Consider the following 24,352-nt stretch of genomic DNA (forward strand, 5'->3'; position numbering starts at 1 on the left):
GCCCCTCCCCACCGTCTCTTCTCCGGCCTGTCCTCTGAGCCATTGCCCCGCCCCCACCCCGCTCCCCTCCCTTTGCCCCTCCCACCCCTCACTTCTGCTCGCATCTCCCAGTGCCTCCCCAGGTGGTGACCCCTCCCCAAGAGTCAGTCCAGGCTTCCCGGGGCCAGACAGTGACCCTCACCTGTGTGGCCATCGGCGTCCCCACCCCCATCATCAACTGGAGACTCAACTGGGGCCACATCCCCTCTCATCCCAGGTACAGCTCTGGGCCCCGGCAGGAGCTGGGGACGTGGTGGAGGTGCGGCCAGTGGTCCAGGCCTGACCCCCACCTCTGTCTCGGGGCCCACCAGGGTGACCATGACGAGTGAGGGAGGCCGTGGCACGCTGACCATTCGTGATGTGAAGGAGGGAGACCAGGGCGCCTACACCTGTGAGGCCATGAACACCCGAGGCATGGTGTTCGGCATCCCCGACGGTGTCCTGGAGCTTATCCCGCAGCGAGGTACGGCCCATGGGCAGGTGGGCACCGGGCGTGGGGCTGGAGCCGGGGCTGCCTGCCTGGGACCGGCCGTAGCCTGCTCCCTTGCCGCCCCACAGGACCCTGCCCCGACGGGCACTTCTACCTGGAGCACAGCGCCTCCTGCCTGCCCTGCTTCTGCTTTGGCATCACCACCGTGTGCCAGAGCAGCAGCCGCTTCCGAGACCAGATCCGGCTGCGCTTTGACCGGCCCAGTGACTTCAAGGGTGCGTTGGTGGATGGGAGGCAAGCGGCAGGCTCCAGCGGGCTCAGAGTGCAGACATGGGAGAGCAGCATGCCCTGGACACGTGGGGCCAGTTCAGGGAGGGACACGGCATTGCTGAAGAAATGCTGAGCCCTGTAAGAAGAGCATTTCAGGGGAAAACAAACTTTTTTAGGAAAAGCCAAACCCACAGTTGATATTCGCCTGCATTAGGTGACGATGAGGATGGGCTCTGGAGCCGGAGTCCGTGTTCAAATCCTGACCCTGACCCTTACTGCCTGTGTGCCCTTAGCCAAGTTACTATCTTGTGTCTCAGTTTTCTCATCTACAAAATGGGGATAAAATATTAACTACCCAGGTTGTTATTATGGACTTAATGGATTAATATGCATAAGCCACTGAGAACAGTGCTTGGTCCCTGGTAGGTGCCCAGTAAGTATTCCTGATGTCATCCTCACTGTCCTCATCATCCTCACCCTGCAGAATGCAGAGGCACCAGTGACCCCAGGGCATTAAGAGCCAAGACTTTGGCATCTTCCTAGCCTGGGGCTGACCTCCAGATGCACTAGTTACTGCCTGTGTGACTTTGAGACTCTTGGCTTCTTTGGGCCTGTTTTCCCAAACATAAAGGCAGGGAGTTGGACTCAGTTCTCTCTGGCTCTGAGAGGCAGAATGGCGTGGGCCCAGGCGTCAAACGGACCTGGGTTCAGGAACGTTGCCATTATCACAGAAGTGCCATCTCTTGGATGGTTGGTGCTTCCCTCGAGATCTGGGAGGCGCTGTAGAGAGAATACGTGTGTGTGTGTGTGTGTGTGTGTGTGTGTGTGTGTGTGTGTGTGTGTGTGTGTGTGTGTGTGTGTGTGTAGGAGAGGGCTGGACTAGATGACCCGTCATAATAACAGCAACAGTCACAGCTAACCGGTTTTTGAGCACCTCCTTTGTGCCGCATTCTGTTTTAAGCATTTTATATCAGTTTGTTCATTTTAGCTTCCTAATAACCCTGTGAAGCAAGCCACTCTTACCCCCATTTTACAGATAGAGAAACTGAGGCCTTTGCTCAGATCACACATCTGGAGGGTGGTGGAACCAGGACTTGGGTGCCCATTCTTCAGCCCTGTGTAGCTCTCTACTGCCTCATGAGGGCTGTTCCAACCGTGACAGTCCATGGATCTGTTGGCAAGCAAAGGCTCTGAAAAGTCCTGCTGCAAAAAATCCCCTTGACCTTTCCTTGACCCTGGGGTTCCCAGATGGTTCCCAGCCATCATTCTGAAGCATTGGCTTTGCCCAGAGCATGCTTTGGGAGACGCTCCAGAACTTCAGGAGGAAAAAAAAACCTTTGCTTTTATTTGACTTTGGGAGAGAGACTAATGTTCTCTCTAAATCACACTTCTCCCAAAACTTTCCCATCTCTCTGGGTTACAGCCCCTCAAGGGGGATATCTCAGGCCAGAACATGCATGGCCCTCACCCCTCCCCTTTGCCACCCAGGCGTGAATGTGACGACGCCCACGCAGCCTGGCATGCCGCCCCTCTCCTCCACCCAGCTGCAGATCGACACCGCTCTGCAGGAGTTCCAGCTGGTCGACTTGTCCCGACGCTTCCTGGTCCATGACTCTTTCTGGGCTCTGCCTGAGCAGTTCCTGGGCAACAAGGTGACAGGCCGGGCTGCTGCCCTGCATGGGGAGGTGGCCGAGCCCTGCTGCACATGCCCAGAACCTGTCTGGGCTCTGCTCCCTCTGAAGCTGGGGGGCAGCAGGGCAGTCTTTGCTCTGGGAGACGTGTTGTCTTGCCCCAGCGCAGCCCCCCGTGGGCAGCGGCTCATTCGTTGAGGGCAGGGTCAGGCCTGCCGTTGTCAGGTTGGAAGGAATGCTGACTCAGCTGTTGGAAAGCCCTCTCGGATCACTCGCCACGTCTGAGCTGGGCCCAGTGCCCTCCTCCGGCCTCCCTGGGCACCTTTTACACAGTATTATCAGACTCCTCCCCCAAATTGGACTGAGCATCCCCAAGGCAGAACCCAAGTCGCACCCATCTCTGCTTCCCTGTGCCCAGTTCCATGCTGGACACGCAGTACCGGCTATGCAGAGTGAGGGAGGAGGGGAACGAGTGGACACACAGTGGGAATCAAGCGTGCCCATGACTGGCCCAGCCCTGATCTGCCCTATCTCGGCCAGGTGGACTCCTACGGTGGCTCCCTGCACTACAAGGTGCGCTATGAGCTGGCACGTGGCATGCTGGAGCCAGTGCAGCGGCCAGACGTGGTCCTGGTGGGCGCCGGACATCGCCTGCTCTCCCGAGGCCACACACCCACCCAGCCCGGTTCTGTGAACCTGCGCCAAGTGCACTTCTCTGAGGTGTGTGGGGCCTGATCCCTCAGGGCTGGCGGTGAAGGGGGTACAGGCTGGGCAGGTGCTGATGCATGACCCCTCCCACCTTTGTCCACACCCAGGAGCACTGGGTCCATGAGTCTGGCCGGCCAGTGCAGCGAGCGGAGATGCTGCAGGTGCTGCAGAGCCTGGAAGCTGTGCTCATCCAGACAGTGTACAACGCCAAGATGGCCAGCGTGGGGCTGAGTGACATCTCCATGGATACAACTGTCACCCACGCTACCAGCCATGGCCGCGCCCACAGCGTAGAGGAGTGCAGGTGCCTGACCCGGCAGGGCCGGGGACCACAGGGACCCTGGCAAAGATAGGGGAGAAACAGCAAGGCCTCATGGTTCTTGCAGCCACTGTCTTGGTCCTGTCCCCACAGATGCCCCATTGGCTATTCCGGCTTGTCCTGTGAGAGCTGTGATGCCCACTTCACCCGGGTGCCTGATGGTCCCTACCTGGGCACCTGCTCGGGCTGCAACTGCAATGGCCATGCCAGCTCCTGTGACCCTGTGTATGGCCACTGCCTGGTGAGTCATGCCAGCTGGCACTTGGATCCTGGCTAGGGGCAAGGGTTCAGTGGGAGGTTCAGGCTGAGGCTTCCTTGTACCCAGAGCTTAGCACAAGCCTCCAGAGTGACTGCCATGGCTGCCACCCAAGCCATCATGACCTGTGGATGCGTTAACAGAGATACTATGTCCAGATAGGAGAGGTGAAAGAGCTACTCTCTTCCACCTTGGTCAGACCAATCCTGGAGAGTACTGTGTAAAGCATGGCCCTTAGCAGGGCATTCCTAAGAGGAAGGAGCCTATAAATCATACATTATGCCTTAGGAATGGTGGAGGGAACTGGGATTGTAGAGCTGACAGAAAGAAGCCTCAAGCAGGGAAAAACTGTTATCTCCAAATCCCTGAAGAGCTGTCAGGGGTAGAAGGAACGGCCTACAGAAGGCAAAACTAGCCAGTGGGTGCAGACTGGAAGAAGAATGTGGGTTTAGGTCAATACAAAGCAGGCGTTTGGAACCTTCTGTGGGACAGGCTGCCACGTGAGGTGGTGAGCTCCCCGTCAGGATGGAGCCGGGTGCTCCCCTGTCTGCAAAGCTGTGGGGTAGTTCCAGCATGATGGGAGAGGCTGATCCAGCTAGCCTCAAAGGCCCACCCTCAAGGAGCCCATCGGGTCCAACGTGGCCTCACGCTGGGGTCAGAGGGCTGCTCTGTAGAACCTGAACCACCGCCTCCCCTTCCTCCCAGAACTGCCAGCACAGCACAGAGGGGCCACAGTGCGACAAATGCAAGGCCGGCTTCTTTGGTGACGCCACCAAGGCCACGGCCACTGCCTGCCGGCCCTGCCCTTGCCCATACGTCGACGCCTCCCGCAGGTCAGACCCAGCTCGGGATGGGGCACATAGGGCTGAGGGGGTGGGGAGTGCTGCAGGCTAGGGGCATCCTCTGGGCAGGGAGATGGGAGACCTGCCTGGGTGCAAATCTTCACCTGGTCGCTAAATTATACTAGGCCCCTTGACCTCTCCAGGCCTGCTTCCTTTTCCATACAATGGGCCCATCTGTCTTCCTAGTGTTGCTATGAGGCTGCAGACCAAGAGCAGGTGGGCTTCATAGCCTGCTGTGTCCCTGTGGACAGCAGTCATTCCCAGAGTGGGACTGTAAGCCCTCGCCTGGCCCATCATCGCAGCCCTGCCCCATGTCCTGTCCGCTTGGTACCCACAGGTTCTCAGATACCTGCTTCCTGGACACGGATGGCCAAGCCACGTGTGATGCGTGTGCCCCAGGCTACACGGGCCGCCGCTGTGAGAGGTGAGGGAGAGCCGGTGGGGGCTGGGAGAAGCAGGCCATCGTGGGTGGGGGCATGGGAGTGCCGTTGACAACCCTCTCTCTCCCCCAGCTGTGCCCCCGGATATGAGGGCAACCCCATCCAGCCCGGCGGGAAGTGCAGGCCCACCAGTGAGTACCGCAGCCACCATCCCCTGGCACCTCCCCGGGCTGCCCACCAGGCCCCAGTCCCCGAGTCCAGCACGAACCCCACGATCCTTGGAGAGCCGCCCCACTCTGTCCAGATTATGTCCATCCCACTCCCATCTTGCCTGCCCATACCTGCTTTGTGTCTCCAGACCAGCAGATCGTGCGCTGTGATGAGCGAGGCAGCACGGGGACCTCTGGGGAGGCCTGCCTCTGTAAGGTACGCGTGCCCTGCCCTCCCCCACCCCAGGGGCCTTGGGTCCCAGCACACAGCTGGGAGAGGGAGGAAGGAGGCTCCATGCTCTCCGTCGCTCCTTGGCCAGTGGGTGGTGACCTAGCTGCAGGCGGATGGGCCTGGTGGGCTCGTCTTCCCCTTCACGAGAGGTGGCCCGGCATCAGGAAGGAGCACTGGTTTGGGGTGGCAGGTGACCTGGGTTCAAGTCTCAGGTCCTTTGCTAGTCATTCTTTGTGTGACCGTTACCGCTGTACTGTACCTTTGCTTTAACCGTGCTTTCATTCCACATTGACACAATGGTGTAGCTAGTAGCATCACCCATTCACAGATGAGGAGATGGGGGCTCAGAGGAGGGAAATGGTTTGCATTGAGGGTGGGAGCATCAAGTGTCTGCAGAAAAAAGAACTGGGCAGATTTTGGAATCAGGCATTCCTGATGTTACATCCCAGAGTGGATTAGCAAGCTGAGGAACCCTGTGTAAATCATTTCCCATTCCTGAGCCTCAGTTTCCTCGTGTGAAGCATGGAGATGTCACATCCCTCTCAAGGGACTTAGAGGAGTTAAATGAGGTGCTGGTTGAATAGAAACTAGCACAGTTCATGAAACACTCCATTCATAGTAGCAGTAATTATTCTGACCACGTTGCTATATTTCAAGTCGAAAATTTATTCGTGAGCCCCCTAGCAACCAAAGAGAAAAGAGAAAAACGATTGGTTGTATAAGCTCCCGTTAATGAGGAATTATTGTTCACATGGTGGCCACCCTCATACGTGTGCTCTTTTCACGGCTCCCTCTGGCCTTGGGTTCCCATCTAGAATATGGGTGGATTGGACCGGAAGCTCCAGGCAGCCCCTCCTGTGGGCCACCCTGCAGCTCCCAGCTCTGTGCCTGCAGAGCAACGTGGTGGGGCGCCTGTGCAACGAGTGTGTCGCTGGCTCTTTCCACCTGAGCACCCGCAACCCTGACGGCTGCCTCAAGTGCTTCTGCATGGGCGTCAGTCGCCAGTGCACCAGCTCCTCCTGGAGCCGCGCACAGGTACCTACACGAGGCGGGTGGTTTGGCAGACTGGCGGGACCGCCAAGCCCAGGGCTGGGTGGACCAAGGGCCAGTCACAGACCACGGCCCCCATCCCGGCCTCTTCTCCCCCCCCCAGGTGCTGGGGGCCTCTGAGGAGCCCACTCCGTTCAGCCTGACCAACGCCGCGGGCACCCACAACACCAGCGAGGGCATCTCGTCACCCATGCCCGGGGAACTGGTCTTCTCCTCCTTCCACAGCCTCCCGTCTGGGCCCTACTTCTGGAGCCTCCCTTCACGCTTCCTGGGGGACAAGGTGGGTGGGGGGTGGGAAGAGAAAGGGAATTCCAGGCAGCATGGTACCTTTGGAGAAGAGGCGGAGGAGGTGGCCGGAGCAGTGGCAGGGCCCGACGGTGGGGGCCCCAGCTGAGCACCTGTCTGCCTTGTGTCCCAGGTGACCTCCTATGGCGGAGAGCTGCGCTTTACAGTGACCCAGCGGCCCCAGCCTGGCTCCGCGGCGCTGCACAGGCAGCCGCTGGTGGTCCTGCAGGGCAACAACATTATCTTGGAGCACCACACCTCCCAGGAGCCTAGCCCCGGCCAGCCCAGCACCTTCACCGTGCCCTTCCGAGAAGTGAGCAACGCCATCCCAGGAGACCCGGGGGGGGGGCGGGCAGGCCCCCTGCCCCTCTCACTCAGGTGTCAGGCTGTCAGGGGTTGCAGCCCATAAGCTCTTTCCTCGGCAGCAAGCATGGCAGCGGCCTGACGGGCAGCCGGCCACGCGGGAGCACCTGCTGATGGCACTGGCGGGCATCGACACCCTCCTGATCCAGGCATCCTACACCCAGCGGCCAGCGGAGAGCAGGTGTCTGGGGCCCGGGGCGGGAGGACCGGAGGGGACTTGGGGGTGGCGCCAGGCTAAGCGGTGCGACGTGGTGCATCCAGACTGCCAGCTCTGCTGCTTTCTGGCTCTGCGGCCTTCTTGTGCCTCATCTTCCCCATCTGTAAAATGGAGATGATAACAGTACCTCCCTCAGAAGGCTTGTCTTAGATCAGGTCCCCAAGAAGCAAAGGCTGAGATGGGGATTTGGGTGCCCGTGATTGACAAGGAGAACCTGGGAGGGAGGGACACAGGAGGGAGAAGTGGCCAGGCAAGGAAGCGGTGTCAAGTGAAGACCAGCCTCGGTCTCATCCCCATGGAGCCCTGCAGAGTCATCCTGCCTTGAGGCAGAGGGACTTTGGACCCTGGGTCAGTCTGTCATTGGTCACCCCAAGGGAGTGGGACAGTGTGACCTCTCCTGGCAAGGAATGCTCATTCCCTGGAGGAAGTTACAGGTATAAGCCTTTCACCACAGCCCTTGCAGCTGCTGGGGCATGGACGCCCAGTCAGGGGCCCCAGGAGCATCACAGCAGGGCTGCTGGGAGGATTAACGAGGTGATGGTGTGTAGGGCTCCAGGGGTGCCAGGCCCAGCGCGTGCTCATTCACAGTGGGTCTTGCCACACCCAGGGTCTCTGGCATCAGCATGGATGTGGCTGTGCCTGAGGACACCGGCCAGGACCCTGCACTGGAAGTGGAGCAGTGTACCTGCCCACCTGGGTACCGTGGCCCATCCTGCCAGGTGAGCCCTGGGCCCCACCCACCTGTCCAGCCAGCTCCCTCCACGGTGCTTGCTGGCTCCTCCTCCTTTAGCTCTCCCACCTCCCCAAGCCCACCCCAGCCATCCAGTGGTCCCTTCCCAGAATGGCCCCTGCTGAGGAAGTCCCTCCACCGTCATCTTCCTGCCCCCAGGACTGTGACACAGGCTATACACGCATGCCCAGCGGCCTCTACCTGGGCACCTGCGAACGTTGCAGCTGCCATGGCCACGCAGAGGTCTGTGAGCCCGAAACAGGTTCCTGCCAGGTGAGTCCCACCCTCCTTCTTTCCTACCCCAGGGATCTGTGGCCTCCAGGGGCTTAGCCTCAACCCACGTTCTACCCCCCCCCCCCCCCAGGGCTGCCAGCCCCACACAGAAGGCCCCCGGTGTGAGCAGTGCCAGCCCGGATATTACGGGGATGCCCAGCGTGGGACACCACAAGACTGCCAGCCATGCCCCTGTCATGGAGCCCCCACTGCTGGCCAGTGCGTCCAGTCCCTGCCTGTACCTGCCCTTTCCTGAGACGTCCATTGCCCTGTCCCGGATTCCCTTCTTCCCAGACCCTTCTGAGAGGCAGTGGTTAAATCGTGGCCTCACCACTTCCTCAAGGTGTCACTTTGTATAAGATACACTTCTCTCTCTGGGCCTCAATTTCTTCATCTGTGAAATGGCGATAATGACGTACCTCCACCTTGGCCCCTGGTGTGAGCATGAGATGATGCCATGGAACTCTTAGCACGGAGCCTGGCATGTAGCTGGCACTCAGGACACGTTAACTCACATGCCCGCTCCTCCTCTCCCTCCTGCCCTGGTCCTAAAAGAAGAGCTGCTGACCTTCTAACTGGAAATTTGCCCCCCACACCCACAGAGCCACCCACACTTGCTTTCTGGACACAGATGGCCACCCCACCTGTGATGCGTGTTCCCCAGGCCACAGCGGGCGTCATTGTGAGAGGTGAGGCAGGTGCGGGCAGGGTGGGGAGCATGCAGGAGGGGCTGCCCCTGGAGTCAGGCTAGGCCCAGCCCTCCTGACCAGAAGGAACCAGAATCCGCCCACTCTGCCTCACAAAGGCCCCCAGAAGACAATCACCTCCTTTACCCAAAAGCCTAAACCTTTAGCCTGGCATTTGAGGCCCTCAGAGATCTGGGCCTGCAGTTTACCCCCAACTCCCAACACCCCCTGCTCCCCTGCCCCAACCAGGCCAGAATCTTCCCAGAAAACCCCTCATTCTTGCTGAAAATCCTGGGTTTGAGGACTGACCATGCTGGGCATGTCCCTGCCCTTCTTCTCCCACCTATTTCCCCATCTGTGAAATGGGTGAGTTAGGCTAACAGTTTTCCTTCCAGCACTCTGAGGTCATTGAGTCCGATACGGGGGCCCCCAGCACAGTCCCGGATTCTCTGGTTCTTCCCTCCATTCACCCAGTGCTTTCTCTCACCACAGGTGTGCCCCAGGTTACTATGGCAACCCCAGCCAGGGCCAGCCTTGTCGAAGTGAGTCCGGTTGGGGAGGCTTTTGGGATCGGGCTACCCTAGGGGTAGAGCTAGGACAGAGCCTTTGTTCTCCTTCAACCTGTGGCAAGTGACTTACCTTTCTGAGCCTCTGCTTCTTTATCTGTAAAGCGGGGGCAGTAAAAGGCCCACGTACCCCAGAGGGCTGCTGTGAATGTGTATGATGCCTGGGCGTGGTAGGTGTTCAGAAGCAAACACTTCCTCTCTCAGGTGGCGAGTTAGATGCCCAGAGGGTGGTGAAAATGGGGATGCTCGGTGGCAGGTTTGGGGTTCCAGCTGTGCCTTCCCTCCACCTCAGGAGATGGCCAGTTGCCAGAGCCGACCGGCTGTGGCTGTGACCCCCAGGGCAGCGTCAGCGACCAGTGTGACTCTGCTGGACAATGCCAGTGCAAGGTTAGTACAAACCCCTGCCCTCCACGAGGCCCTGAACCGCAGCCACGGCGGTTGCCAGGCCTTCCCTGTCACCATACCCTCAGGGCTGTCCCTACGCCCCCGCCACCCTTCCTCGCAGGACGCATCTCTGCCCTACTGCTCGGGGCCTCGTGGGAAGTCAGGCAGCATCTGATGGGAGCTGGGGCCTAGGCATGGGGGCAGCAGGGGCTCCCCAGAACTGCTGGAAGTGGCTGGGAAGCCTGGCCTCAAAGGCTGCTGAAGGTGCAAGAGAGCCATCCAAGCTCCCCGCTCCCACCTTTCTACCCATCCTCCAGGCCCAGGTGGAAGGCCTCACCTGCAGCTATTGCCGGCCCCACCACTTTCACCTGAGCGCCAGCAACCCTGTTGGCTGCCTGCCCTGCTTCTGCATGGGCGTCACCCAGCAGTGCACCAGCTCTTCCTACACACGCCACCTGGTAAGAGCCCCTACACTGCCCCGGCACCGGGGCCTGCTGCCTGCCTCTCCTGGCTCATCACTAGGGCAGGGCAGGTGAGAAGCCTAGCCCAGTGGCATCCCCATGCCTCCGTCACTGCCCATGTAAGCACAGATCCCAGCAACCCTCGCCCCCGCCCCCAATGCCCTCCCCATGACCCCATTACTGCTTATGTCATCACTGACCCCAACCCCCTCCTTCCCCCAAATGTCCTCTCCATTTCCCCATTATTTCTGTCCTAGCCCTGGTCTCACCATCCCCCCGTTCCCCACTCTAATGCTCATCCCCGCCCCTCCCCCACCAAGGTGCCTGCCCCAGTGCCCAGGCTGACCCTTGTCCTTCTGCTGCCAGATCTCCACCCACTTTGCCCCTGGGGACTTCCAAGGCTTCACCCTGGTGAACCCACAGCGGAACAGCCACCTGACAGGAGGCTTCACCGTGGAACCGGTGCCCGAGGGTGCCCAGCTTACTTTTGGCAACTTCGCTAACCTTGGCCACGAGTCCTTCTACTGGCAGCTGCCGGAGACATACCAGGGAGACAAGGTGTGACATGCAGCAGGGCCTGGCAGACCCTGCCTGATTGCCAGCTCTGAGCCAGGCCCCTGCCAAGCCCTGGGGCCAGCAGGGACTCAGACATGAGTTGACCTCAGAGCAGTTTGGGCTGGCAGGGAGGCATCAGCCATGTCATGGTTAAGCGTGCAGCCTTTGGGGTCATACAGGCCTCGGTCTAAACCCAGCCCTGCCGCTTCCCAGCTGGCTGCCTTTTGATAAACCTCAGCTCCAAAGCAGTTCAGAGGATTAGAGCTCATGCCTGGCGCATAATAAGTGCTCGCCTGTTAATGATTATTAGCTTTCGCGCAGTTAGTCAACAAACAGGTCCTGAGCAAGGCCCTGGAAACACAAGGACAAGTGAGACACAGTTTCAGTTTCATTCATTTGCTCACACATGGAATTCCCTCTGTGCTGTCAACCCTGTGCTTGGTGTTGGGTAATTCTTGTTAGAGGTCATATTTACTGATCTCTTACTCTGTGCTAGGCACTGTTGCAAGCACTTTTACATGTCATAAATCACAACTGTATGAGCTAAGTACAACTACTGCCCTGTTGCGTAAGTGAGAAGACTGAGGTGAGAGAGGTTAGGTGACTTGCCTGGGCTCCCACAGCCTGAAGGTGGCAATGCTGGGATTCCAACCAGGTCAGAGGCCGCCCTTAAATACTACACTAGTCAGAGTCTTTGCTCCTCCAGTGTCATGGTCTAGCGCGGAGGTGATGGGGCGATGGTGTTAGTGGCACGGTGGGACGCAGGGTCTTGGGCTGGACTCCAGGACGGCCGCCCAAGTGGGTTCTGTGAGTGGTCAGAGCCACCTGGGGGCACCCAGCGAAAGTGGGTCTTGGTACAGGCATCCCCTGCTGGCTGAGGCCGGTGTTCAAGCAGATGTGTCCCCACGCCCAGGGCCCCAGGAAGGTCAGGGACACTTAGGAGGGGGTGTTCAAGGCTGCCCTGTCCCTGTTCCTTGGACAGACCCACGTATCCCAGCCTCCTCCCAGGGCTGGCTGCCTTTTCTCCTCCTCTCCTGGCCTCCGTGTCTTCCTCCCTACTGCCCTGCAGCTCCAGACCTTTCTCTCTGTCTCTCTGACTCCCTCTCCTGGCATTTCCCTGTGCCCCACAGAGGGAGGCATATTTTGCGCGGACGCGACAGGCTCACCAGGTAGACCCGCAATCCGAGTGGTGTGAAACTGATGTGACGTGGGCATGGTGTGTTCTTGGATGCCCTCAGCCCTGCGTGGGGAGATGCCCAGCGCCCCGGGCAATATGGGTCCACGTGGACCCAGGTCGTGACCGATGGCGCACGGTCAGGGCACTACTGTGCCCAAGCCCTGTGATAGCAGGAGTTAGAACCAGGAGGGGTGTGTGCCTCATCTGCTGTGTGGTCTGGTCCTGGTGCCAAGTGTCTGTGGCCAGAGTGGTGGCTGAGTTAGCCAGGAAGCTAACTTGATGCTAAACCACGTGACTATACCTGGCCCACCAGGTTACCCCTGCGCTGTCTCCCAAGCAGCCTCCATTAACCATCTGTGTGTGTATGGCCCTCCACGGCCTAGAGTTAACCCTGTGTGCCAGCCTGGAGAGGGGAGCATGCGTCTTTCTCCCCAGTCCGCGTGGGCCTTTCTGGCCACCATATCCACGGGGAGAGGACACCCCCCAGGGCTCCAGCTCTGGGGCTCTGGGAGGGTCTGAGCTGGCCTGTGCCCTCTACCCATCAGAACTGCACGTCCCTCTCAGAGGAGCAGGTGCAGGCAGCTGTGGCTGCTGGGAGGATCCTGGGGCCCCCACAGGGCAAGGGCCGGACACAGTGGTTGTCACAGGGGACAGCCAAGGCCTGGCTGGGGACAGCCTGTGTCTAAGGCCCCAGGGAAGCAACCAGAGAGCACAGTCCAAGTAGGAGCTTGGGGCTAAGGCCCTGGCCTTCCTGGGTTATTTTCCCCCAGGCCAGGCCAGGCCCCAACCTGATGCCCGGACCACTCCAGTGTTGCCCTTGGGAAGCATTACAGAGCTGTGAGTGGCTTGGGCTGGTACCATGGGCATGCACGGAACGTGAGGCCCAAGGAGCCGTCTCGGCACCATATATGCCCCTGGGGCTGCCTCCAGCCCCTCTAGCCTGAGCTTGGGCGGAACTGTCTGCTCCTCTCTTACCAGGGGCACCCACTCTATGAGCTTCTCCCCGTAGTCTGGGCCCATTCCAGGGAGCTCCACCAGTCTCACGGGGAGCAAAAGGGCAGCAGGTGCAAAGGCCAGAGCATCAGGCATCGGCACTTGTGAACAGATAGCACAGGCGTGGGCGGCTGGTTGGGCCTGGCGCGACCTGGGGGCAGGCAGAGCCTCATGGTGTCCTTTCTGTCCTTCTGCTCCTTTCCTCTGTCCTCCCTCTCTCGGTCCCCCAGGTGGATGAGGCCCAGAGGCGGATGGATGCTGAGATCTGGCAGCTCCTTTCCAGCTTTGCTGCCCACCCCCAGGCCCCTCCCCAGGGGCTCTCGCCCCATCCCCAGCCGGCAGCTGCTCTGCAAGCAGCTCTGCTCTCCCCCTCCCCCTCCCCCTCCCCCTCTGCTTCTCTGTCTTCCTCAGCAGGCTCTCAGGTATGTGCCAAAGCACCCACCAAGGGACACCCCCCCACACCCATCGTGTTTTCTAGACTTCAGTTTTTTCTGAACCAATTTCACAAATTCTGCCATTTCTGCACACCACTTGGACAGTTATTTACTCCAGTTTTTTCTTTCAGCCAATCATATACCAACTCAATTATGCTAGTTTTACATTTTTAAATACACATTAAAATAGCCACTAAATTTTATTTATTTATTTGTTAATTTATTTATGGCTGCGTTGGGTCTTTGTTGCTGCACGTGGGCTTTCTCTAGTTGCGGTGAGCAGGGGGTACTCTTCATTGCGGTGCGCAGGCTTCTCATGGCAGTGGCTTCTCTTGCAGAGCACGGGCTCTAGGCGCGTGGGCTTCAGTAGTTGTGGCACGCGGGCTCAGGAGTTGTGGCTCTTGGACCCTAGAGCACAGGCTCAGTAGTTGTGGCGCACGGCCTTAGTTGCTCTGCGGCATGTGGGATCTTCCCCGACCAGGGACTGAACCCGTGTCCCCTGCATTGACAGGTGGATTCTTAACCACTGTGCCACCAGGGTAGTCCCAAAATAGCCACTAAATTTTAAAATGTTCTCTGGTGTGCCCCGTAAATCATCGTGGGATCCACAAGGGGCATAGCACCAGATGTGAGGAGACACCGACCCAAACCACGGCCAGCGAGAGCAGTTGGGGTGTCTGGGTCTAGACAGGGGAGCAAGTTGTCCAAAGAGCTGGGCCAGGACCTGAGCTGTGGGGCTGGGGGTGGGGTTTCTATCCCTCTGCCCTCCTGGGTCTCCCTCTGGGGTCTGTTCTCACCCGCGTCGGGACCATCTCTGACCTTTTGGCCCCCGACCTGTTCGATCCACTCTCACCACCTGTCCTTCTGTCCTAGTTCTCTCTCTCCTACAAAGGCTTCTCTCTGCTTCCTGAAAGCCTCTATTATTGGCAGCTGCCCAAAGCCTTCCTGGGGAACAAGGTAACAAGGATTTGGGGGAGGGTGGGGGAATAGGGGTGTCATCAAATCCTAAAATATCAGAGGGCCCTTTGTCAAAACCTTTTATGACACAAATGGGTAGACCAAGGCCCAGAGAGCGGTCCCACATTCAGGTCAAAGTAGGGCTGAGATCAAACCCAGCTCAGCCCTTACCCTTCAGCGAGCCACAGTCCCCTGGCAGAAAGGCTGTCTTAACTGGGAGGTAAGGCACCTCTTCTTTGGTTTCCCTTTACCCTGTATCCAGATCACTGACCTAGCTCTTGGGACTGCATTCATGCATTCAAGAAGCATTAAGTACTTACTGTTTGCTGTACTGTATATGGGCAGAATAAGACCCTGGCCTCCCAGAGTTCAATGTTACTCTGATTATCATTCCTGTCATGTCGGAATCACCATCATCATCATCGTCATTATTAGTATTAGTATTGCATTTGTACTAGTATTGTTCCAGAAATGATGTAGAGTGCCTCTTAAGAATACACACAATATGCAATAAAATAACATTCAGAGAAGCAGACAAGACAGTCTTGTTCAGGGGGAAATGAAGGTAGGAAGCTTGCTGGAGCCAACGTGGAGCTGGGCGCATTGAGGGGAGTTAGCAAGCATTGAGGCTGTGTGCTCAGCAGGCCCTGTGCTGAGTGCAGGGTTTTACGTGGCCTGCATTACTTAATCCTCATACTACCTTTCAAGGTAGGTATTATTTTTATTCCCATTTCCATAGGAGGAAAGTTGGGCTCAGAGAAGTTAAGTGACTTGCTCAAGGCTGTCCAGCCAATAGAGCTGGACTTGAACCCCAGTCTTAGACTGCAGGGTCTGCTCCTGTAGCCACCCTGCTGTACACACCTGCAGCTTGGTCCTAGACATGGCGATGAACTTGCTGGCATCCAAAGAAAACGGGAAACCAGCTGTTTCATGGTTATCTGGTTATGCCCCTAAATTCCTTACCTCGCCCTGAGCTTGTGGAGAACATCCTCAGGGCCTGTGTAGCCCAGGGCCTGGCATGTCATCAGTAGGTGTTTAATAAATGCTCACCAACTGAATGATCACAAATGAGCAAATGGGCTAGGCCTGACACAGTGTGGTATTGACCTGAACAACTGCCCTAGCGGCAGAGGAGAGAAAGGAAAGTCCTGTGGGGCAGAGCTGGGGCCTTGGCTGCCCAGGTGGAAGCCCCCAGCAGCAAACATAAGGCTCTTCCAGTTGTGAGCAATAGGAAACCCGAGTCCAGCTGGCTTGCCCGCAACGAGTCCAGCTGGCTTGCCCGCAACGAAGAATCTATTGGCTCATGAAAGTACAAAGCCCAAAGATAGCTGGTATCAGGCATGGCTCGATCCAGGAGCTCATTAGGACTTTATCTCAGCTGGCATCATTCTCCAGCTTCCAATCTGACTAGTAAAGGGGGTTTTTCTGTTGCAGTAGAAAGGGCAGAAGTACCAGGTTCACATGTTCATCCCTGCTGGAGCAGAGACGGGGAGTGGTGGAATGTGCAGACTGGCCAGACCTGGCTCACGTCTCCACTTTAGAGGAGGAGGGTCCGGGCCCCTCAAACCACACAGGCTGCCTGTAGAACATAGTTTCCTTTAAAGGAAACCAGGACTACAGTTTTCAAAACAACGGGGAAAATGGACTCTGAGCAAACAAACAAAAACCACCTCCCCAGGAGGCAAGAGTTCTGAGGGGCAACTTGCAGCATCCCCTTGCCCCCGCCGTGGCTGAGAACTTTTGAACCTTCTGCAACCTCCCTGTGGTGGCCACAGTCATTACCCCTGTCTGCTTTATGGGAAATTCCTTTAACGGAAGGGACTTGGAGCTTGTTTGCTGGGATCGTGAGACAATGGGGAACCCCATAAAACAGAATAGAGGCTTCTCAGGGTCACTGCCACCAGGTCTGAGACTGTGAAGGAACTGATAGATGTCCTGTCACTTAGGCAACCACCGGCCTCCGGTTGGGTGGGGAGGACAGCACGGGTGCAGAAAGGCCTCCAGAGACTCCGCCCCCTCACCTCTCTGGTCGCACACACCCCAGAGGAGGGCAGAGTCAGGTTGTGACTGCAGGGCTTGCCTCTTGCAGGTGGCAGCCTATGGCGGAAAGCTGCGGTACACCCTCTCCTACACAGCGGGGGCCCAGGGCAGCCCGCTGTCTGACCCTGATGTCCAGATCACGGTGAGCACGTGGATTCCACACCGAGTGGGCAAAAGGGGAAGGTGGAGGCTGGGGGTACCCTCAGTGTTTCTTTCCTTTCCGTCCAGCACTCAGCTGGCCTGGCACCCACCCACTAGTTAGGCCCATGCCCCCGCCCCACCATCTGTTTGGACACTATGTAGGCAGAGGCCCAGCTGCTGGAAGATGGGGTAGTGGGCATGTACCTGACTCCTTTGGGTACGTGAGCTTGGGAGATTGGAGAGGTAGGAGACTGGGATTGGGAGAGGAGCCCACTATCCCCGAGAGCCCCTCAGTTCCCCTCCCAAGCCCACTCGTGTCTCCCCAGGGCAACAACATCATGCTGGTGGCCTCCCAGCCAGCACTGCAGGGCCCGGAGAGGAAGAGCTACGAGATCATTTTCCGAGAGGTGAGAGGCACTCGGCCACACCATGTCTGACCCTCTGCACCCTCCACCCTGCTTTGGAGCCTGGCTTTGACGCCAGCTACACTGCCTCTCACTCTCCCCATCCTCAGCTAACAGTCCTTGGCCAGTGCCTGGAAGGCAGGTGTTGGGGCTGGGGGCACTGCAGAAACAGCACACAAAGCCCAACGCCCCTCACCCTCATTTGCTGTCTTCCCCCACCAACCCAGGAATTCTGGCGCCGGCCTGATGGGCAGCCAGCCACCCGGGAGCACCTCCTGATGGCACTGGCTGACCTGGACGAGCTCCTGGTCCGGGCCACGTTCTCCTCGATGCCACTAGCAGCCAGCATCAGCGCGGTCAGCCTGGAGGTCGCCCAGCCCAGGCCCTCGGAGGGACCCCGGGCCCTTGAGGTGGAGGAATGCCGCTGCCCCCCGGGCTATGTCGGCTCGTCCTGCCAGGTGAGTGTGACCGGCCCAGATGCCTCTGAGCTAACACAGCTGGATCAGCAAGCGGTCAGCTGGGATTCCCATGGCCACCTGGGATTACTGTCATAACTTTAGTATGCTCAGCAACATCTCATTTATTCTTCCCAACAGCACTGAGAGATGTGTAATTGTCCCCTTTTAACAGATTTTTTTTAAAACGAGGCGCTGAAGGGTGCACAACTTACCCAAGGGCACATAGCTACACTCTGCAGAGGTTAAGACCCAGCTCATGTTCCTAGGATGCCCGCCGGAGACAGAGACACACTTAGCCCAACGCAGAGCATGGAAATGCCTCAGCGTGGTGAACAGCGTGGACTGGAGTAGCATTCTAGGCAGGGAGGGCAGAAGAAGCAGAAGCCCAGAAGGAGGAATGTGTGGGGACATAGCCTGCGATGCAGAAGGGTCACCCCTGGAAAGCTGAGTGGGGGGTGCTTCCTGAGGCCTGGAGCAAGGCTCCCTCCAGCAGGGACTGCCAAGCTGCTGAGGGAGTGCTGGGGTCGGAACTGAACCCCAGGAAAATTCCTCTGCCCCCAGTGAATGAGATGGATGGGGCGGGGGAGAGACAGTGAGTCCTGTCGGGAGGGAAGGGCGGTAGGGGGTGGAAGAGAGGGCAGGCAGATGGAGGGACTCCAAGAACATTTGCAGTGTTCAGCTGGAGACTGAACACGAGGGCAGGGCCGGAGCTGACTGTTCACCGCTGAATCCCTAGGCACGGAGCAGGCAACCAGTGAACATTGGATGAATGAATGTGGAACTGGGGAAGGGGGATCGCAGGAGGGAAGGGGGCAGGGCTGCAGTGCCAAGTGGGTGGCAGGGAGGTCAAGTGTGGAAACAGCTAGCCCCCCACCCAACCGAGGAAGTCCCAGTGGGAAGTCCACATCTCTGCAGCTTTACCTCTGCGCCCCTTTGCTGTGTCCACAAGAACTTTCAAATCCAAATAGATGAACTTCACGTTCCTTGAGGTTATAAAATTTAACACATTTTGAAGGAGAACCCCTGGGGAGAGCAGAATCCTTGGTGCACGTTTTCCACAGTGAAGCAAAACAGATTTATAAACATCCCTTTGAAATGGTTGGGGAGCGAGGGCCTGGAGAGATTTCAAAGAAGGGGCAACAAATAGAAATTCATTATTGTCAGAACCCATGATTACTCACTTAGGATGTGTAAAAACGTCCTCGGTTATATGGGTGCCGCCTCTTTCACTTTACTGAGCAAATGTAAACATAGTCATAAAGGTCTTCGAGGACTCATTCCAAATCCAGGTCTCCTGAACTCCCTTTTTCCATCTCAGGGTTACGTGTTTCAATAAAGACCCTGCCAGAAGAATTTTCAGGGCTGAAGTCCTGGGGCTGGAGAAGGGTTCTCCATTAAGAATGAACTGTTATTTCAGTATATCCAGAGCGACTGGAGATGCCAGGCAGGATGGGGGCGACACTGTCCCAGCTCTGGAGTGTTGGAAAAGTGAAGATGGGGGAGGAGAGCTACCAAGAGGGGATGCTGGGGTGGAGAGCTGGGCCTGGAATTTCCCTGCCAAGAGCCAATGGGAGTCTAGATGGTGGAGGGGGGATGGAGGAGACGGGTTCTAGGTCTGCTGTCTCTGGGTGGGACCACAATGGAGACGGAGACCAACTCTCCCCTCTACCCCCAGGACTGTGCCCCGGGCTACACGCGCACTGGGAGTGGACTCTACCTTGGCCACTGTGAGCTCTGCGAATGCAATGGCCACTCAGACCTGTGCCACCCAGAGACCGGGGCCTGCTCGGTAAGATGCAAGCAGGGCCAGGGCAGGGGTCAGCTTGGCTGGGCCTGGGTGGGATGTCAGGGCTGGCTGTGGGATAGGGAGGGGTTTGGTTTGGATAGACCCAGATCCAGGGCAAGGTCGTGGGGCACATCCTATGGGGAAAAGCGCCTGGCCCAGCAGGTCTGGGCATCGAGGGGTTGCAGGCATCGTGGGGTGGCCAGAACTACGGAGTAACATCCTTCCTTATAAAGAAAACTTTGGGGGAATTCCCTGGCGGTCCAGTGGTTAGGACTCCACGCTTCCACTGCAGCGGGCATGGGTTCAGTCCCCGGTCGGGGAACTAAGATCCCTCAAGCCGCATGGCATGGCCTAAAAGAAAAGAAACGAAAACTTTGGTTCCTGCTATTTCTTATCACCAAAGTGACACATGTTTTCTGTAGAAGAATCAGACTGTAGAGATAACTTAAAAAGAAAGTAAAAATTCCCTGAAATCCTACCATCTGGAGGTAATTACTGTCAATGTTAGGCTGTGGAGCTCTTTTGCTCTTTTTCTAGGCAAATATTTATGCAGATTAGTATACCTTTTGTTTTACAAATAACCATAGGATCACTGTGTTTTATGATCAACTTTTTTCACTTACAAGTTCATGACGTCTTTGAATATTTCAGTAGTATTTTTTTTTGTTTTTTGTTTTGTTTTTTTGCCGTACGCGGGCCTCTCACTGTTGTGGCCTCTCCCGTTGCGGAGCACAGGCTCCGGACGCGCAGGCTCAGTGGCCATGGCTCACGGGCCCAGCCGCTCCGCGGCATGTGGGATCCTCCCAGACCGGGGCACGAACCCGTGTCCCCTGCATCGGCAGGCGGACTCTCAACCACTGCGCCACCAGGGAAGCCCTTTCAGTAGTTTTTTATACCTGAACTTTTCGGAGTGGTGTATGTATAGCTGTCCAGGGTATGTGGTCAAGGACCAGGGGTTGACAGAGCCACAAGCTGAATATGGAATGAGGAATATGCTACGTTAATAAAAGAAACATGGATCTCTTTGGAGGAAAACATAAAACCCACACACGTTTTTACGATGAAGCACTTATTCCCAAAACTCTGCCCCCACATACTCACGTGGGGACTTTCCTCTGATATTACAGGTATTTAGGTAGAAAAATGTAAGAAATGGAATCAGTATCATCCTTTTTGATAGCTATTTGGATGGGTGCTCTTTTTAATTTTCTCAGTTCTTTTTTCATGGTTTGTTTCCAGCATTTTGCTTTTATAAACACCACTGAGATGAACATCCTGTAGTGAAATCATTGTGCCCCTCTATGACTATCTCTTTAAGATAAGCTCACAAACATGGAATTTCGAGGTCAAGAGATTACAAAACTGTACAGTTTTTGGTAAATTTTGCCAAATAGCAAGTAGCTGACATCCTTGTGCCTCGCAGCAATGCCAGCACAACGCCGCCGGGGAGTTCTGCGAGCTGTGTGCACCTGGCTACTATGGGGACCCCACGGCTGGAACACCTGAGGACTGCCAGCCCTGTGCCTGCCCACTGACCAACCCAGAGAACATGTGGGTGCCCTTGCTCAAGGCTCAAGGAAGAACTCCCACTGGGGAGTGGAGGGCATTGAACTGACTTTTGGGGGAGAAGTGGAGGGAACAGGGTGGGGAGTGAGCGTCCCATGGCCTGACCTTTGCCTCTTATCCCAGGTTCTCCCGCACCTGTGAAAGCCTGGGAGCTGGTGGATACCGCTGCACAGCCTGCGAACCTGGCTACACTGGCCAGTACTGTGAGCAGTAAGTTTGCAAATAGGAGGGATGAAGGGAAGGGGCATATGGTAGACTCCTAGGTGAGAGTCCTGGATGATGTTGCTCAGAAAGGTCCCTACCAGGATCATGTGCCTCCCCTGCTCAAAACCCTTCCAAGATTCCCCATTGCCCTTGGGACCAGCCCAAGCTCCTTAGGTAGCTTTATCACTCTTCAGTCTCATCCCACTTCTGACACCCAACTCTATACTCTAGCTGGGCTTCATTTCTTGACTTCTTCATGTTCATTTCTTTGCATGTGCTATTTCCTCTTCATGGAACATTCTTCACCCTCAAACCGCCTGTTCCTGGCTAACTCCTGTTTAGCCTTCAAGGCTCAGCTTTATTCCCTCATTCAGCACATTTTTATTGAGCATCTACTGTGTGCCATGCAGTGTGCCAAGGTGTTGGAAATAAAGTAATGAGCAAAACAGATTCAGTCCCAGCCCTTACAGAGTTTCCCAACTATAATGGGAGACAAGATGGTGAGTAATCATACAAATACATAGTTAAAACAGTGATAAGTTCGCTGCAGAGTAGTCTGCTCCAAGGGAATGTAGCAGCTCAGCAGTCCCATCCTCTGGGAAGCCTCCTGATTTTCAGGGCTAGATTAGTGCCTCCCCACCATGCCCTCTCAACCCCCATAGATGTCCATCACTCTCATTTACATAGTTTCCATGTTAGTTTCCCAACAAGTCAGTTCCATAAGAGCAAGGACTTTATCCTGTTTACTGTTATGTTTCAATAACCTTTCATCGTAGTCGCTTAATAAACATTTGTTGAATGAATGTTTCCCTGAATCCAGCCTACTGACATTTCCACACACTCCCCTTTCTCAGCTCCCAGAGGCCCTGTGGTGGGGCTTTTTTGGTCTCTGAAGTCCTTCCAGAGCTCAGAGCTTCTTCACCCCATATGGGCAGAGAGCTGAGCTTCTGGCTCCCCAAGTCCACTGTGAGGCATTGGGTCCCCTGGGGTCTGACACAGCTGGTCCTTGTTCCACCTTACAGGTGTGCCACAGGATACGTGGGTAACCCCAATGTGCGAGGGGGTCGGTGCCTGCCACAGGGTAAGTGGGACCATGGTCTTGGGTCGAGGTGATGGGCAAGGCAGGGGACCCAGGGAATTTTAGAGATACTAGGTCTGGGGAACAGGGTGAAGGGTTGGGCACGCGAGTCTTTGGGAGGGCAGAGATATCTGAGACAATGGTACATGCTGGGGGCCTCCTGCCTGAATGGCCTCTCCTTTCCCTCCCCCAGCAGACCAAGCCCCGCTGGTGGTCCAGGTCCAGCCAACTCGGAGCATAGTACCCCAAGGTGGTCCCCACTCCCTGCGGTGCCAGGTCAGTGGGAGCCCACCCCACTACTTTTACTGGTCTCGTGAAGATGGGCGGCCCTTGCCCAGCAGCACCCAGCAGCGACATCAAGGTACACATGGCCCCAGGCCCTTCGGCCATTCCAATGGAAAGGGAGGCACAGGTCTGTCCCTGCCCTGCTGAGATCCTGTAGGGACCCACACGCAGGACTAGGTGGGAAAAGGGGTGCATCTGTACTGATGAGCTCCCATCTCCTTGCCACCAGGCTCCGAGCTCCACTTCCCCAGCGTCCAGCCTTCAGATGCTGGAGTCTACATTTGTACCTGTCGTAATCTCCATCATGCCAACACCAGCCGGGCAGAGCTGCTGGTCACTGGTGAGTTTCCAGTCCTCTGTCCACCAGACTGCCTGTCTTGGGATGGGCTGCAAACTGCAGACCATCTACCAGAGGGGATGGTGGACGAGGACACTGGCCAGGAAGATGGAAAGAGGTGATGGGTCAAGGCTGATGTTAGAGGCAGAACTGGCAGGACTTGAGTCTGGTCGTTGAGGGAGAGAGAAAAGCCTAGGGGTCTGGATTCCAGCAGCTGGGCAGAGTGCCATTTACTGAGATGAGAGAGGATCCCACAGGAGGGCACCTTCATTTGGGCTCCGCCAAAAGCAGAGGCTGAGGCAAGGGTTTGTGTGTACATAGTTTATTTGGAAAATGAAATGAAACAGGGAAGAGAAGGCATCCAATTAACGGTGTGTCATTGAGCACATTACCACCTAGAGCAGTTGTTACTGAACGCAGCCGAGGCAGCCCCGGGAAACTCCAGAGTAAAACATGCTCCTTGGAGTCCCCCTGCCCTCCACCCTGGGGTCCAGGGAGCTGGGGTATGTGCACACCAGCTCGTATCAGTCACTGACTGGGGCCTGTTCCGGTAGCATCGATTCCCCTGCATTCTGTCCCACCTCATGGGCACACACAATGGTCACCAGTGGCCTGAGAAAACCCTCATGCAAAGAAATGCAGCGGCTGCAGAAGCCAGGCAGGTTGGTTCTGAAGTGACGAGGGGACATGGGTGGGGCCCCAGCAACACCTGCCACCAACAGGTCCGAGGGAACCACAAGTTTGGTTTTGGACTTGTTAACGTTTGAGAAGCTTGGGGAAACATTGAAGTAGGTACATCAGGTGGGCATTTGCATATGTGAATCTGGAACTCAGGAAAGAGGCCCTGGCCAGAGAAGTGAATTTGGGAGCTGTTGGCATAAGGATGGGGCAGGATGAAATTACCCAGGAGAGTGTAGCTCGAGGACAGGGCCCAGAGCAGAGCCCCAAGGAGCTCCAACTGGAACAAATGGAGGAGGGAGGACAGCAAGAGAGTGAGCAGGGGCAGCCAGTAGACAGGAGGAGGCCGGGGGACGTGGTGAGTTGGAAGTCAAGAGGGGAAACGACTTCCCGGAGAGAGTGGCCGGCCTCACCGGATGCCCCGGGAAGGTCAGCTACAGACAGAGAAATAACCCTTGGAGGTCATGCCTTGACAAGAGCGGTTTGCAGTGGAGAGATGGGGTAGAGACTGGATGGGAGTGAGGCAAAGAAGGGATGGGAAGGCAGCCAGTGTAGACAACTCTTTCAAGACTCCTGGCTCTGAAGGGAGGCCAAGAAATGGGGCAGTAACTGAGGGGTGTATAGGGTCAGGGGGGCATTTTCAGAGATGGGAAACTCTAGAACACATTTGTCTGTGGAGCAGAATGATCCCATGGGGAAGGAAAGGAGGGGGCACAGCAGGGGGAGGGGGTCCTTGGGAGGGGCTCCAGCACTCAGGAAGGGGAGTTGAGGTGGGGTGGGAGGTGGGGAGAGGTCTCATCCTTCAGGGACCAGGAAGGAGGGAGGTGGGTAGATTTGGGAACGTGGAAAATTCCTGACTAATTGTTTCAATTCTCTCAAGAAGCGTGAGTTGAAGCCATGGAAGTGGAAGGGGGTTTCAGGAGGGTGG

General features: G+C 56.8%; 1 protein-coding gene across 9 annotated transcripts in view; it reads left to right on the forward strand.

The window, feature by feature from the left end:
- Nucleotides 1–24,352, forward strand: part of HSPG2 (heparan sulfate proteoglycan 2) — a 101,964-nt gene that overhangs the window by 47,849 nt on the left and 29,763 nt on the right. For 5 of the 9 annotated variants that reach the window (XM_027109828.1, XM_027109836.1, XM_027109834.1 and 2 more), the window contains 32 exons: nucleotides 112–256; nucleotides 351–502; nucleotides 598–744; nucleotides 2,228–2,391; nucleotides 2,911–3,090; nucleotides 3,186–3,382; nucleotides 3,491–3,638; nucleotides 4,359–4,486; nucleotides 4,833–4,919; nucleotides 5,008–5,066; nucleotides 5,234–5,301; nucleotides 6,190–6,351; nucleotides 6,470–6,646; nucleotides 6,785–6,964; nucleotides 7,077–7,195; nucleotides 7,839–7,950; nucleotides 8,121–8,234; nucleotides 8,326–8,453; nucleotides 8,837–8,923; nucleotides 9,413–9,462; nucleotides 9,779–9,873; nucleotides 10,188–10,328; nucleotides 10,698–10,889; nucleotides 16,537–16,629; nucleotides 16,955–17,035; nucleotides 17,260–17,490; nucleotides 19,166–19,279; nucleotides 20,700–20,827; nucleotides 20,966–21,052; nucleotides 22,069–22,127; nucleotides 22,318–22,485; nucleotides 22,639–22,749. In XM_027109828.1, coding sequence (XP_026965629.1) covers nucleotides 112–256; nucleotides 351–502; nucleotides 598–744; nucleotides 2,228–2,391; nucleotides 2,911–3,090; nucleotides 3,186–3,382; nucleotides 3,491–3,638; nucleotides 4,359–4,486; nucleotides 4,833–4,919; nucleotides 5,008–5,066; nucleotides 5,234–5,301; nucleotides 6,190–6,351; nucleotides 6,470–6,646; nucleotides 6,785–6,964; nucleotides 7,077–7,195; nucleotides 7,839–7,950; nucleotides 8,121–8,234; nucleotides 8,326–8,453; nucleotides 8,837–8,923; nucleotides 9,413–9,462; nucleotides 9,779–9,873; nucleotides 10,188–10,328; nucleotides 10,698–10,889; nucleotides 16,537–16,629; nucleotides 16,955–17,035; nucleotides 17,260–17,490; nucleotides 19,166–19,279; nucleotides 20,700–20,827; nucleotides 20,966–21,052; nucleotides 22,069–22,127; nucleotides 22,318–22,485; nucleotides 22,639–22,749 — 4,104 coding nt within the window. The remainder of the gene's footprint in view (nucleotides 1–111; nucleotides 257–350; nucleotides 503–597; nucleotides 745–2,227; nucleotides 2,392–2,910; nucleotides 3,091–3,185; nucleotides 3,383–3,490; nucleotides 3,639–4,358; nucleotides 4,487–4,832; nucleotides 4,920–5,007; nucleotides 5,067–5,233; nucleotides 5,302–6,189; nucleotides 6,352–6,469; nucleotides 6,647–6,784; nucleotides 6,965–7,076; nucleotides 7,196–7,838; nucleotides 7,951–8,120; nucleotides 8,235–8,325; nucleotides 8,454–8,836; nucleotides 8,924–9,412; nucleotides 9,463–9,778; nucleotides 9,874–10,187; nucleotides 10,329–10,697; nucleotides 10,890–16,536; nucleotides 16,630–16,954; nucleotides 17,036–17,259; nucleotides 17,491–19,165; nucleotides 19,280–20,699; nucleotides 20,828–20,965; nucleotides 21,053–22,068; nucleotides 22,128–22,317; nucleotides 22,486–22,638; nucleotides 22,750–24,352) is intronic. The other 4 variants (XM_027109830.1, XM_027109832.1, XM_027109829.1 and 1 more) reach the window with 3 other exon arrangements.

The sequence above is a fragment of the Aethalodelphis obliquidens genome, unplaced genomic scaffold, assembly GCF_003676395.1.
Source record: "Aethalodelphis obliquidens isolate GAN/ISIS:26980383/991018 unplaced genomic scaffold, ASM367639v1 scaffold9, whole genome shotgun sequence".
Lineage (NCBI taxonomy): Eukaryota > Metazoa > Chordata > Mammalia > Artiodactyla > Delphinidae > Aethalodelphis > Aethalodelphis obliquidens.